Source organism: Marmota monax, unplaced genomic scaffold (assembly GCF_021218885.2).
Source record: "Marmota monax isolate L192 unplaced genomic scaffold, Marmota_monax_Labrador192_F-V1.1 WCK01_AAM20220418_F8-fsc00040, whole genome shotgun sequence".
In the NCBI taxonomy this organism is placed as follows: domain Eukaryota; kingdom Metazoa; phylum Chordata; class Mammalia; order Rodentia; family Sciuridae; genus Marmota; species Marmota monax.
Window position 1 is genome coordinate 9,052,406 of NW_026692782.1, and position 14,701 is coordinate 9,067,106.

A 14,701-nucleotide genomic window follows, 5' to 3' on the forward strand; every position below is an offset into this window, starting at 1 on the left:
TGAGGTTCTGGGAGACCAGCTTAACTGTGCTGACTGTAACATCGCTGTGTACCTGCTTCTCTGTTGGAATAATAATACAAGGATAAAACCTTTAAATTGCAAAATGAGCAGAACTCCTTTGCAAGCAAATAAGGTCTTTAAGAGTTTGACCTAACGAATTAATCACATTTGAAACCAAAGGAACTTTTATTCTGATTGGCTGAAATAAAATAAACTCTTGTGCCCTACTTTTCCCTTAAACCTTATTAGAAGGTTAAAACTCTTCAGGACAGAAAATGAGAAGTTTGTCTTGATGGGGGGAGATTTCACTTGTAAGCAGATGAGAACTGGCTCTTGGGGAGTAAAAAATGTATAGTTTGTTTGTCTAAAGCATGGTTAAAGGTACTCTACATCAACAGACATACAATGGTGCTAAAGTTTCATGGGGCACTCTCTCTCTTAGTGTGTCTCCTGGCTTGAACCCACGGAAACCACACTAGGACATGGGTGAGAAATCTGTGTCTAGCCTGAAGATCCTCAAAGCTGCCACATTTTGGAAATGATCATACCATCAGCTGCCAGAGGTTAACCGGGGAGGGAGGGAGGGAGGGTGGGTGCAGGGCACAGGATGGGCCTGGAGACAATAGATTTGCTACTTGCAGAAACTAAACACAGAGGTAGTCCTCAAAAGAATTTCACCGCACGCATGTTTTCTATGGAAATTCATTCACTTGCCCTTGCATAGGGGCAGGAGAGACTCTGTCACGTTCATGAACCAGATTTCCTTCCTTCCCCCTCAAGGTTACTCAATGGGAAGAAACTTGCTTTGTCCCAACAGGAGGTGGATCTACATAGGGCAAGGGAGAACAGTACACCCCCTGGTCGGAGCAGCCCAAAGATTCAGCCCCAACTAAAATGCAGCTGAGGACAAGATATCTCACCTCTCTGAAGGGAGGATGAGCAACAGTACAAAAGCCACCCCCTCCACCTCTTTTAGTGGGTTCAATACCAGAGCCAATACTAGTCCAAAAACATGAAATGGAAGATTCTAGAAATAAATATGTTTATTATAGTATATTGTCATAATTATTCTATTACTAATTAATTAATCTCTTACTATGATTTATAAATTAAACTTTATCATAGGTGTGTATATATAGGGGAAAACAGTCTGTGTAGGATCTGGTACTACCCATGGTTTCAGGCATGCACTGGGGGTTTTGGAACATGTCCCATGGATCAGAGGAGACTAAAGCAACAGGAAATGCATTCTTGGAGGGGCAGCCTAAGCTCAGTGGAGATCTTCTTCCTGTTTGCCCCCTGCCCTCACCCCATGACTGTGCTACTTTTCTGCTGAAGGGACCAGCAGTCTGTCATGACATCTGGCTTCGAGAGTCACTGGCCCACCACCTGTGTAGCCACGATCTTAGCAGAGAGGTCTCTCCACTCCTCCTTCAAAAGCCACCTTGCCAATGACACCTCTGATGCCAATGTCCACCCAGGCCTGCTGATATGTGGGAACTGTCCTGCCATGAGGAAGATCCAGGACTGGGGACCTGGCTCAGCCCTCGTTCCCCAACGGCTAGCCCTGTGCCCCGTGGTGAGCCGACTCTTTCCAGTGTCTGTTTTCCACCTGACCAATGGAAACATTAATCTCACCTTTGTCATGTGGCAGGATTTTATAATAATACAGAGAAAGTATGCTTCAGTCACCACGCAATAACACTCGTTCCCCAAAATCATAGAAGAAAACTATGAAGGTGTGAAATTACCCTCCTGTAAGGTACCGTTCCTATTTATTTTCCACTTTTAAATACTGCAAACACTTTCAATCAACAAGGCGCTGGGAGCAAAGGCCAGAACATCTGCTCAACTTAAAAACTACTGAGGGAATCCATCCACAGATCCCCACTAGCCTTTCCTCACGGTCAGGCACCCCTGGTAATGAAAGCCACAAAGCAGCCGCACAAAGGGATCCGTGGGGTAATTACTCACCAGCTGCTGTTCCAGGGGAGGGACCGCATCGTGATGGCCGTAGATTATGCCAGGATTGTACTGGCTGAAAAGGACTGGGTAAAATACCTTCTTCCCTGCAAACCAGAAAACAAGCATTTGCTTAAAGGGACAGATTCATTGACATTCAGCCTCTGGGACATCCTGGATATCTGCACCCACTTTTCTTTTTTTCTCTTCTCTCAATTTTAAATAGATCTGACAAGCACAGCCCCAGGTAGACCTGTCAATCAGATGCTCAAACATTTCTGCCCTCCCAGAGCTTGGATAATGTTCAAGATCTCCATAGTCTGTGGCTCTAGCACTGGGTACCCACCAAGGAGGTGGGTATGGAAGAAGAGTCCTGGTTCCCCTGCTTGGCAAATATTAACCCTTTGATGGCTGGATCCAGGGCAGTCTCAAGGGTTGCCAGGGAGCCTGAGTGACAGGGCAGCAGCGGATAGAGAGCTCAGAGTAGTTGCTCTTTACCAAAGTATAGGAAATACAGGAAATCTTCCCCAAAGTAGGAAGAGTTTCTATATTTTAACAACTAATATGCCATGCCAATAATTCTTAGCTGATTATCATTCCTGCCCAAGCAAAGTCTATTGAAATAATTTTCATAATGTGGGTTCCTTCTGCTCACAGCCCCCTCCCCTGGCCTTGGTATCTGCCCACAGATGCCCTTTTCCCTTTGGATTGGAACAGTCCCTGTCCTCCTCATCACACCTTCCCCTGTGATGGCCACTAAGGCTGACCTCCCAGTAGAACATGGATACGGGGTTACACAAACCAACTCTGGACTGAGTCCCAGAATTATGGTGTCTGCCAGGCCTGCCTTGTGGCACCCAAGAAGAGACCAAACCAGATGACTGTCCCTTTCTGTGTCCCTGGGGTAAAATGAGCCTGGTGAGGCAGGACATCAGAGTGAACTGCAGAGCATGACACCTGGGGGAGAGGGCCACACCTGGCTGTGTGTTCAGCCTGCACGTGTTGAGGAATTCAGAGGTGAAGTAGATGTCCACGTCACAGAAGAACAGCAGGACGTTGCTTCCCTTCCAGAAGCGGGCTCCCACATCCAGTCCCTTTCCCCGGGAAAACTCGCCATTCAGCTGGATGAAGGTGAAGTTCCTGAAGTTGGCGGCTCTAGACGGGAAGATGAAGAGACAATCAGGGACAGACGTTCCCACGCCCAGTTTCTTCCCAGGCTGACAGAATTCCCAGGGGAAAAAACATGGCCAGGACCATCCACCTCTTGCCCTGTTGCTTCTGTAAGCCGAAGGGTGCAGGGAGGGACCACCCAGGCAGGTACAGACTCAGTGGAACCCTTGGGATGGAGAGGACCAAGAACACGTAGCAAACTTTTGACTTGATTTTTTTCCTCCTCTTGTGTGTCTGGCAATTTCCCCACGTTGAAAACTGTGCTGTCATCACTACTGACGATTTTTTTTGTGAAGGAGAAAGCCTGAACCAGCAAAACTACAAACACACCCCATGGGAAATCTCCATGCTTCCTCAGTCACCCAAATGAATCTACTGAGCCGAGGAAATTAAATTACCATGGAATGGGCCCCTCCTGGCATCTTCTCATCTGCATTTAAATCCAGGAGCTAGGCAAAAAAAATATTCTTGATGTGTATCTGTCCCCAAACGGACTGAAACTTGGATTCCTTCCCCACCCTCAGGTAAAGCAGTAGAGGATGGCGGAAAACAATCCCAGCTTGGAGCCAGAAGACTGGGACGGCCTCAGACCTCCGGCACATGAGCTCTGAGAGGCAGGCAAGCCCATTAATCTTCCTGAACCTCGGTTGCCTCATCTGCAAAGTGGGAATAATAACACCTCCCTTGACTGTCTCACAGAGTTATTAGTTATCAGATAAATTAGTTATCAGATAGCACAAGGCACTCTGGAAGCAGCGCTGTCATTAGCTCCCGAGGATTCCCAGGCCCAGGGTGGGGAAGCCAAGATGGTTCTTCAGTTTGCTGTTCTTATCCAGGCACAGGAGAACCTTTGGAAGAGGCATATGTTGAGCAAAACAGAATTCACTATTCAGCGTAAAGCAGGACAGGGACTGCCTCCCTCCAGGAAGGAGGGGCCCACCTTCCAGTTCCTGTGTGTGCAGGGCCTGGCATTTGGCGGGTCCCCCTCTTCTTGCCAACACCACCCTTCTTTCATAGTGGATTCCCCTTCCCCAACTCCTCACCCTCCCTCCCAGGCCCACCATTCCCCAATTTCTCTCTAATCTTGACAGAGTTAAAAGGTAGGGAAGCCAAGTTCCATTTTTTTTTTTTAAAAGTCTCTATTCGAAGTCACTCTCTTGGTTAAAGGTCAACACAAATACAGAGTCATAAGCGCTTCCCATGCTAAGTTGTACTCATATCTGGTCATCTTATCAGTGAAACCAGTTCTGCTTTTCCTTCTTGGAGTTACCATCTTCTTTCAGATCTGAGCGGGGCTTGGATTTTTATCTGAGGAATCTGTGGGCCCAGCCTTGTCTGAGTCTGATGCCAGACACGGCATTTCAGATTGAGATCAGGGCAGAAGACCTCATGGTGGAAAAAGCCCTCCTCCGTGAGTCAGGAAACCTGGAGCCGTGCCTGGTTCCCACCTGACGTTCAACAGACATCTGTGAATAAACGTGTGGGTATATAAATGGTTCTGAGCCCTGATCTGCCTCTAATTTATTAAAGGCCAGTCACTTCGTCTTTCTTTCCTCAGTTTCCTTATTACAAAATCCAGCAGGTGCAGAGCTGCAAGGTCCCTTTAGCCTCCAAGTTTTCTTTTTCCTTAATTCTGCATTCAATTCAGCCCTGCTCTATATTTGAGGGACTCTCCTCCTCTTAGAACTTTATATGTAACCTTTGATCTGGATACGGGACCTCAGTCCATACTTTCTGTGAGTAGCACCGTAGTTGGGCTCCACAGCCTTCTCAGTATTAGGTCTAGCACTGTTAAGGACAGAGCCACATCCCTGTCTCCAAACACACACGGGTGATGTGAAGGCCTGGCAGCCAGCTTCATGTCTGCTGGGGTTTCTACAGCCCTAGCTTCCAGAAGTCAGCACAACCAACTTCCAGGGAAGACTGGATTTTCATCTGTTCATCTAAGAGAGTGTCCAGCCTGGGGCCTGTCTTGCTTTAGCATCCTGTAATAGGTCTTTTTTTTTTTTCATTTGTTTCTAAGTTTATGCTCTTTGGAACTTCTGCTCCCTTAATGTCAGGGAGGTCTGGTAGCTAATCTGCAGAGCAGAGAACACTGACATTTTCAAACACAACGAATGAGCTCATAATTCAAATACCTCCTCCAGGAGCATTTATAGAATCTATCACAAGAGATTTCAAATACAAAGAATGCATTTTATTTGAATGATAGCAAGCAACTTTTGCAAAGGCAAGAGGCATGTTGCTCCTTCATATGCTGCATTAGCCCCATGTGGAGGCGCACACCTGTAATCCCAGCGACTCGAGAAGCTAAGGTAGGAGGATCGCAAGTTCGAGGCCAGCCTTAGCAACTCAGTGAGGCCCTAAACAACTTATTGAGACCCTGTCTCAGAATAAAACAAATAAATAAATGAAAGGGTTGTGATTATAGCTTAGTGGCAAAGCACCCCTGGGTTCAATCCCTGATATCAACCAATCAATCAATAAATAAGCTGCATTAAAAGAACCACAGCATCAGGATTTCCCTCCATAAACAGTCTACAGTCCATGTGTACCGATGTGTCACATATTTGGGGGAAGTTAAATCACATTAAACAATGAAGACGACAAGGCAGCATTTGAAAATGAGCTCACAGTGCTAAAGATACAACCGCCCCGTGGGTGACAGAGAGGCAAATGAACAGTGGACGGCTGAGTGCCACCAAGTTCAAACAGAGACTGGTGACCTGGTGTATATGCTCACCCAACCCATAAATTAATATGGCTTCTTCTGCACAAAAGTTCCCCAAACTCTGGCTCGAGCTGCTGCTAATAAACGCTGCTCTCTACTCTCTGCTCCATGGAATAGAACCTGGACTTGTAGGACAATCACAATCACAGTGACTGGGAAAGGGGAGGGAGAATTCATGGCACCTAAGATTTGAATGACCTTAATTTGGAAGAACTTTTTTTTTTTCTTTTTTTTTTAACATCAACCTCTGTGCTTCAATCTACTGCTTCCAGAGAAAGAGAATTCAGGGAAGTGGGTGCTGGGGAGCACTTGCTCTGGCCCAACCAAAAGGCACTTTGCTTCCTTTCTGTCCAGTCCATCTCTCTATGAGGATGAGACAATCCGTGTTATTTTCGTGGCACGGCCCATTCCGAATGTGCATTTTAATCCACTCTCTGGAGCACACATGGCTGCAGCTCCCTCCATCAGGACAGATATGAAATGTGACAGCCCCAGGACAGGCCCCCTCTGTCCCATGAATTGTTTCCCCAGGGACTTGTGAGGTCAGTGTGCACATGGCACTGACAACCTCTGCCCATCCCCTGTGCCCGCAGCGCTCTGTGCCCTGCGGCTCTGCTCTGTTCCCTCAACCACCCCATGCAATGTGGCAGGACGCAGAGTGCCACATGATTGCTGGCCTGGCAGCCTGGATCCATGCTGGCCCCTGTCTGAAGCCCTGACAACTCACCAAGCCCTGACTGGGAGGCCGGATGAAAGCGTACACAGGAGGCAGGGTGGGGACAGAGTCATCGCTGGCGTGGGAAGCACTGCAAGCCAGTCACAGGTGCTGGAAAGGCCCCTGAGTGCTAGCTCCGTGTGAGCCACATGACTGTCAGGCTATCCAGGCCTCTAGGCCTGACTGGGGATAATGGCACGAGTTTCCCTTGTGCTTCCTCAACCCATGCTGCTTTTAACTAGCCAATAACCTGCAGGAGCCCCTCCTTGCCACTGGGCCAGGCCCCTGATATTTATTAAACACTCTTGAAGAAAGAGGGCTGAGCTGGAAACAGAAGGAGAATAATCAGAGCAGCTCAACTTCCTTTCTTTCCCAGAGCAGAGAGATAAATATATCCTCAAGCCTTCTGGCCTGGAAGTGGGACCCCTCCTCAAACTTTGCTCCAATTGTAGGCCTCTGAGACACAGCTGCAACAGGATGGAGAGGAGGTGGCTCCTGCCAATCAGCGGGGCCTGTGATCTTCATCTAGACACGCTGCTCATCAGGTGGGGGACTGCCTCTCTAGACCAGAGCGCTCCCTGCTCAGCAGGGTATTAACAGGCATGCCAAAGCAGTGACACATTTCAGCTCAAAACACTGATTTTCCCAAGCAAGTGTGGTGGAGTGGGTTTGGGGATGAGCACAACACAGACATGAGGCTACACTCCCAGTGCAGACCGTCATGGTTCAGAGGCAGGCACTGTACCATGGTCTTCTGTTCCCCCAACCACAGGGACCAGTCAGGAGTAGATAGAGGCTCACCATAGACCAGTTGCCAAGGAGTGGGCATGGCTGGGCCTCCTGTCCTTGCTCCGTGTTCCCTCCCCCCAACAGGCTTTTTCACCCACTCCTGTGACAATCACACTCATCTCCAAGGCTCACATCAGGAGTCACCACTTCTCAGACCTCACTGCAAACTGAAGTGCCCTCTCCCGGCCCCCAGGCCTTTTGCCTCTGCCTCCCCCTCATGTCTTGCTGCCTTCTTGTGCCTTTGCTTGTAGGAGAACGTCTGGGATGCTCTCAACTCCAAACCCTTCCAGGGCATCAACGGCCTCACTTCCTTTTTTCCCTATCTTCAGAGATTACCCAGCACCATGTAGTTGACGGCACACACAGGGACATGGGGGATGATCCATTAACACTGGGGGAACAAAGAGATGAGCACGAGGAAAATACCAAGGCACATTTCAGATCTGTCTGGAAGGAGGTGCGTACCTCTTCCCAGGAAAGTGCACACAACTCAGGGGGCCACCAGAGTCCCCTACGTTTTGTACAAGCCCACAATCCACATCAGAAAGATGCTGTGGTCAATGGCTTCTGCAGGACAGGCCCAAACCCTAGCTCTAAGAAGATGGCAAATATGGAAATAACAGAAAAACAGAGCTGAGAAAGCTAAGATGCCATTTGGTTCCAAATATTTAAATTTACTCATAAAGAAATGTCATATTGAGTGACATGCCTATGACAGTTATGGCCTAATGAGAAATGGGCATCTATCATGGTGGACACTACCTTTTATATTATGTAATTTTTCTATTATGAATCTGTGTACAGAGTTTTAAAAGACCTCATGACTTGCTCATAATTATTTCTTCTTTTCTTCTTGAATTACATTATTAACGGATGCAACTCTTGAATGTCCCACGCAATTCCTTTCTTTAATATAATAAAATCTCGTGTGTGGGGACTCCTTGGTTACAGTCATTTTTATGCAGGTTATAATGACCTGAGAAAGCTACTGTTTCTACTGGAGATTTAATTTCCCTAATTGACTTGCATTTCCCAGAATTGCTGGGTTAAAAATGATAAAAGATCTTGCTGTCTAATATGATTTACTCAAATACATACTTTTTCCCACAACTGCAAGGAAACTGTCTTAATGTGATAACTTCCCAAAATAGCCCTTAAAATAAAAATAAAAGGCAAATTTTTAAAATGTGCATAGAAACAAGTATTATGTCCAATGTATAATTTTTAATTTTAAATCTTGTAGCTCTAAACATCAAAATGTTTTATGAACTCTACCTACTGAAGACACTTGAATATAGTGAAGAATTTAAAACCAAACATGTTATCACCCAGTTTTTCACAGTAAGCACTTTTGGCAATTAGAATTCCCTAGATCCTGAGCTCATGCATGCCAGTCTTAGCAGGCTTCTTTAGGGAACTCATGTTCGCCTTTCCACTGGCTCTAAAATTTCACAGGCAAATAGGCCACAGTCCATTAGGAAGAGCAAGTAAATGTGCCTGAACCTCATAGTGGCTGCAGTGCAGGCTGCAGCTAATTAGATTCACCTTCTTTCAGGCCAAATGCTGCCTTTTCTTTTTCACCATATGCATATAATTTTTTGTTTATTGTGTTTGGAATGGGGAAAGCAAAACCAGCTTCGGCAGGTGCCAAACAAATTTGCTGATGCCCAGAAAAATAACAAGATTCAAAGGTCTGATAGGAGACCTCTGCCATGGAGTCTTCTTTGAAAAATGGAGGGTGAACGCAACACCAACCTTCGTGCTTCTGCTACAGGGTGCGGGGAGCAATTGTGAACAGGAGAGAGTGAAGCTTTCTTTCCAATCAGTCGGATTCATCCTCTTCCACGAGGGCAGTCTCATTGAAGGTGTGGGACAACAATCTCACAGAACCCAGGCTGTAACCTCAGGCTGCAATCTCCAGGAGGACACAATCTTTCATCTCTGCTTCTGGGGCCCTTGAGGGGACCTCAGCTCCTGCAGACACAGTTCCCAGATCTGCAGCCTCTCTTGTGCTCTGCAAGATGTGGATATACAATTCCTCTCTCCTTTCTTGGAGTCTGCCCTGATGATGCAGGCTTCCCTGCCCTGCACATCACCGTATGTATACCTGAGCCTGGGTCTTTCCTTGAGCTGCCCAGCACAGCATCTGGCACCCACCGGGCACCATGCTCTTTCCTTTCTGTCCTTATCAGCTGCTGTCCAGCAATATATCCCATTCCATTTTGCAGAGTACAGGAGCGCCTAGCTCTGCTGGGGCATGTAAGGAGTACCAGGGAAGATCGTTCTCTTGGACAGAGCTCGGGAGGGATAGATGCACATGGAGGAGTGAGAGAGGAAGGAGACACCATCTAGACGGCCAGATCAACTGAATGAACTCTGGCAATCAGCTGTGTGAACAGTGTCACAGTCAGATCCTTCTCACATCCAGCACATAAGGAATAAGAGTCACTGTCTGATCAGAAACCATGTATCTATGTATGTGTGCACACGTGTGTATGTGTGTATGCATGTGAACATTTTATGTATATATTTTATTGAGATGAAATTCAAATGATATGATAATGAACCATTTTCAAGTGTGCAAACTCAGAGACATTCATTACATGTTGTACAACCTTCCAAATGTTCCAACACATTATCACCCCAAAAGGAAAGCCCATACCCGTTAAGCAGTCATTTTCCCTTACCCTGCATCTCCAGTCCCTACAGCTAATACTCTCCTTTCTATTCCTGTGATGATATTTCACATAAATGGAACCATACATTATTGACCTTTTGTGTTTGGCTTCTTTCATTGACTATAATGGTTTTGAGGTTGAGCCACACTGAAGCACGGATCAGCATTTCACTCCTTTTATGGCTGGATAATATTCCATTGTATGGATCTACCACTGTTTTATCCATTCATCAGATGATGGACACGTGTGTTGTTTCCGCCTTTTGCATACTGTGATTAATGCTGCTGTGAATATTCATGTGCAGTTATTTGTTCAAATATCTTTTTTCAATTAATTTGGGCATTAATTGTATCTGGAAATGGAACTGCGGGGTCAGATGATAATTCTATTTAACCATTTAAAGTACTGACAAATCATTTCCCAAAGTACATTTATATTCCTATCAGCAATGGACAAGAGTTCTAATTCTTCTACCTCTTTAGCAACTCTTGTGATTGTCTGGGTTTTGGATTTTAGACATCCTAGAGAGGATGATTTACATTGTGACTTGACTTGCATTCCTCTAATGACAAATGATGGTCACCAGCTTCTCACATGCTTCCTGGCCATTTGGATAAATGTCCACTCAAATCTTTTGTGCATTGTTAAAATTGGGTCATTTGACTCTTAACTGTTGAATTATAAATGTTCTCTCTTATATACTGAATATTAGACCCTTATCAGATTATGATTTGCAAACATTTTCAAATAACACTATTGATACTGTTTTTTCACTCACATAGTTGCACAAAAGTTTTTAATTTTGATAAAGTTCAATTTATCTACTTGTATTTTTACTTGTTTCGGTTCTATAGATGTCATATCTATGAGAAAAGTGCCTAAAGTGATGAATATTTATACCTGTGCTTTCTTCTAAGAGTTTTACAGATATAGCTTCTTACATTTAGAAATATAATTATTATCCTAATTTAACTTTCAAGTTGTTTATTGCCACTGTACAGAAATACAATCAACTTTTTAATGCCCATCCTGTACATACAACATTGTTGATATTATTACCTCTAACACATTTTTATGGATTTCTTATAATTTTCTGTATTAGAGAGAGATCATGTACTGTGTGAATAGAGAGAATTTTACTTCTCCCTTTTTGGTCTAAATGTCTTTCTTTTTCTTCCCCAGTTGTTCTGGTTAAACCTTCCAGTAAAACGTTGAACATTAATGAAAGCAGATGTCTTTCCTGGTTTCTGATCTCATACAGAAAGCTTTCAGTTTTTCATTGATGAAACTTTTATAGACAAATGTTTTTTTCCATCCCTTTAACAGGTGGGAGAAATTCTCTTTATCATGAAAGAGTGTTAGACTTCCATCAAGTGGTTTTGCCATGTGTACTGAGACAGCCACATAGTTTTTGTCCTTTAGTTTATTTTTATGGAAATCCATCCATTGACATGGATTTTTTTTTTTTTTAACACAGTAGGCCAATCTCATGTTAGTGGGATAAACTCACTTGGTCATTGCATATAATCCTCTTCGTACATTGCTAAATTCAGTTTGCTAGTATTTTAATTAGAATTTTTACATTTTTATTCACAAAGGATATTGGCTTATAGTTTTCATTTCTTGGGAAGTCTTTGACTGGTTAGGGTTTCAGGATAATTCATGCCTCATAGAATATGTTGGGAAGTGTTCTATATTTTTTTAAAGAGCTTGTGGAGAATTGATGTTAATTCTTTAAACAGTTGGTAGAAATCAGCAGTAAAATAATTTGGACCTTTCTTTTTTTGTAGAAATTTTTAAATTAAATCAATTCATTTACTTGTTACAGGTATAGTCAGGTTCTCTCTCTCTCTCTCTCTCTCTCTCTCTCTCTCTCTCTCTCTCTCTCTCTTTTCCTTGAAAATATGCTTAATTTCACTTAATAGTACACAAGATCCCATTTCCTTCTTCTGGGCTGCTATTGTATTCAAAATTTCATCTTAATTCATTATGTGTCCTTCAATATAAATTATATCATTTTTTACTTTATGAAATAAATGATTTAAATCTTTTCAATCAGCAGAAAAAGAGATACAAAGAAAAAAGACGTTCTATGGCCTTCTATGTTTACCCCGTGGTGACTGACAGTGGCATTCTTTAGTAATTCATGTGGATTTGAATTACTGCCTGTGTCTTTCATTTCAGCCCCAACGACTCTTCTTGGTATTTCTTACAAGGCATGTTCACGAGTGATAGTGTCTAGTTTTTGTTTATGTAGGAATGTCTTAATTTCTCCTTTATGTTTTGAAGGGTGGATCTTTCTAGTAATGAAAGAATTATTGTATGACAGTTTTTTTTCCTTCGGGACTTTGGATGTGCCACCCCACCTCTGGCTGGAGACATGGTGTCTCCATATCTTCACCGAAATTAACTACTGGTCTGTCTTATCAAGGATCCCTGGTGTGGCCAGTTGCTTCTCTCTTGCTTTCAAGATGCTTTTCCTTTCTGACCTTTCAATAGTTTGATGATGATATGTCCAGTGTGGATTTCTTTGAGTTTATTCGATTTGGAGTTTGTCATGGTTCTCGGATGTATAAAGTAACGCTTTTCATCAATTTTGAAAAAAACATTGGCCATTATTCCTTCAAATATTTGTATGATTTTTTCCCTCTGATTTCCGTGCTTATAGTATCCCATAAGTCTCTGAGATCTGTTCATTTTCTTCATTCTTTTTTCTTTCTGTTTTTCTAGACTGGGCCATCTCATTTGACTTATCTTAATGTTATTGATTTTTTCCTTCTGTTTCTTCAAAACTGCAGTTGAGCACCACCCTGCTTAGTGAATTTTTCATTTTATTTATGGCACTTTTCAACTCTCTCCAGAATTTTATATATATATATACAAAATCATTTATACCTCTTTATTGATATCCCCTATTTGGTGAGAAAAGGTGCTCTTTTCTTTAGTTCTTTAATGTGATTTCTGTTACTTCTTGAAACACATTTTGTGCATCTGATTGAAAGTATGAAAGTAAGTACAACCCCCCAGCTTTCTCAGGGACAATTCCTAATGACTGATTTTTTCCCCCTGTGCACATGCCCTAGTTTCTTGTATCTCTATATGCCTCATAATTTGTGTTAAAAACTGGACAGTTTAAGTATAATATAGGGGCGACCCTGGCAATCAGAATCTTCCCCTTCCCCCAGGTTTTCTGTTGTTTGTTTGGTTAGTGAGTTTCCTGAACTAATTCTATGATTGGACAAAATGTTCCTTCAATGCTCAGAGCCAACAATTCTCCCAATCTTTGCTGATAAATTCGGTGTACATCTTCAGATTCAGCGCTGTCTGCACAGAGCCCCAAGTTCAGCCCCAAGTGAAAGCCTGGGACCTGCTCAGGTCTTTCTGAAGCATAATCCAAAATTCAGAAATGGGGTTGGCACTTTTCAAAACCCTGCTGGCATCTCATTCCTCAGCTTTACATTTTTGGTTAGTCTGTAGTCCACCACCTCGGGCAGCCACAAAATTAAACACAGTGTTTACAAACACCCCTCACTGTCCACCTGAGAAAAGGCATTTTGTGCTGGAAGATTTCTGAGTGAGTCCAATAAAGACCACCTGTTGGATTTCAAGGTCACCGCAGAACTGGAGGAAGGGGATGGGAATGGGGCAATGGAAAGGACCACACAGCTCCCTTTCACCCTGAAATTCAGCCATCTTTCTTGGATAAGCGCTCTCCAGATTGCTGCAAGCTTCAGTTAATTTGCAAAGTTCTGAAAAAGTAGATTTTGACTACTTTTATAAAAACCCATTCAACGTTGCTGTTTATGGAGGAGTATGTTTGTGGAGAGCTTTACTTCTCCGTTCTCTGCCAATTCACCCTTCTTCTTTTAACTGCTCTTTTATAATTCATTGCATAAACTTAATATGCTTGCCTTTTTTTGGTACTTTATTTTACCAAATTTTTATTTGGAAAAATTCTAAACCTTCAGAAAAGTTTCAAGAATATTATAATTAATACCCACTTCCCCTTCCCCTAGATTGACCAAGGGTTCACATTTCACATTTGCTTGCTTTCCTTCTGAACTCTTTGAGAGTTAGTTACAGATACCACTATGACTTCATCTTCAAAGACACACACCTTCCAAGACCCAGGATGCTCTCCTTTATAACATTCTAAAAATATAATAATCACACTTGGAAGATTTAACATTGCCACAATTCTATGATATATATGTCATGCTCAGGTCCTTCAAAGAACAACTGGGAATGCAGGCAGAGATCCATAGAGCTGCTACACCAGGCAGAATCATGTCTGGCACCTTCCGGCAGAGCCAGGAGAGCTGACCACAGGCCTGAGATGGTGCCTGAATCAATGCTAACCCCTGCCTGTTTCTCAGAGCCCAGGACTCTGTCTGCTTAGGAGAGATGCACTGTGCAGCTTGTTTCATTTTAGTAGATGATTCTTACCTAAACATTCACTGTTTTAAAAAAACTTCTTAAAAATGATACTGCTCAAATTTTAGTGAGAAAAAAGAAAAAACAAAACTTCTCTTCCAAATTTTCTTCTAGGATGTCTGATGAAATCTTCCTGGGGGTATTTGTCAAATAAGTCACTTCAAAGGGCCTTGCACACTATGTCAAGGTCCCCCAAAACCACAACAAACCAACTGGCTATCA

The 14,701-nt window shown here is 43.4% G+C and overlaps 1 protein-coding gene across 3 annotated transcripts in view; it reads right to left on the bottom strand.

Annotated features, from left to right (window-relative positions):
- The window catches only part of Csgalnact1 (chondroitin sulfate N-acetylgalactosaminyltransferase 1), a 318,906-nt gene that overhangs the window by 11,846 nt on the left and 292,359 nt on the right, over positions 1-14,701 (bottom strand). For all 3 annotated transcript variants that reach the window (XM_058580407.1, XM_046447651.2, XM_046447652.2), the window contains exons 7-8: positions 2,939-3,117; positions 1,975-2,069 (exon numbers count right to left, since the gene is read on the bottom strand). In XM_058580407.1, the coding sequence (XP_058436390.1) occupies positions 1,975-2,069; positions 2,939-3,117 (274 nt within the window). The remainder of the gene's footprint in view (positions 1-1,974; positions 2,070-2,938; positions 3,118-14,701) is intronic.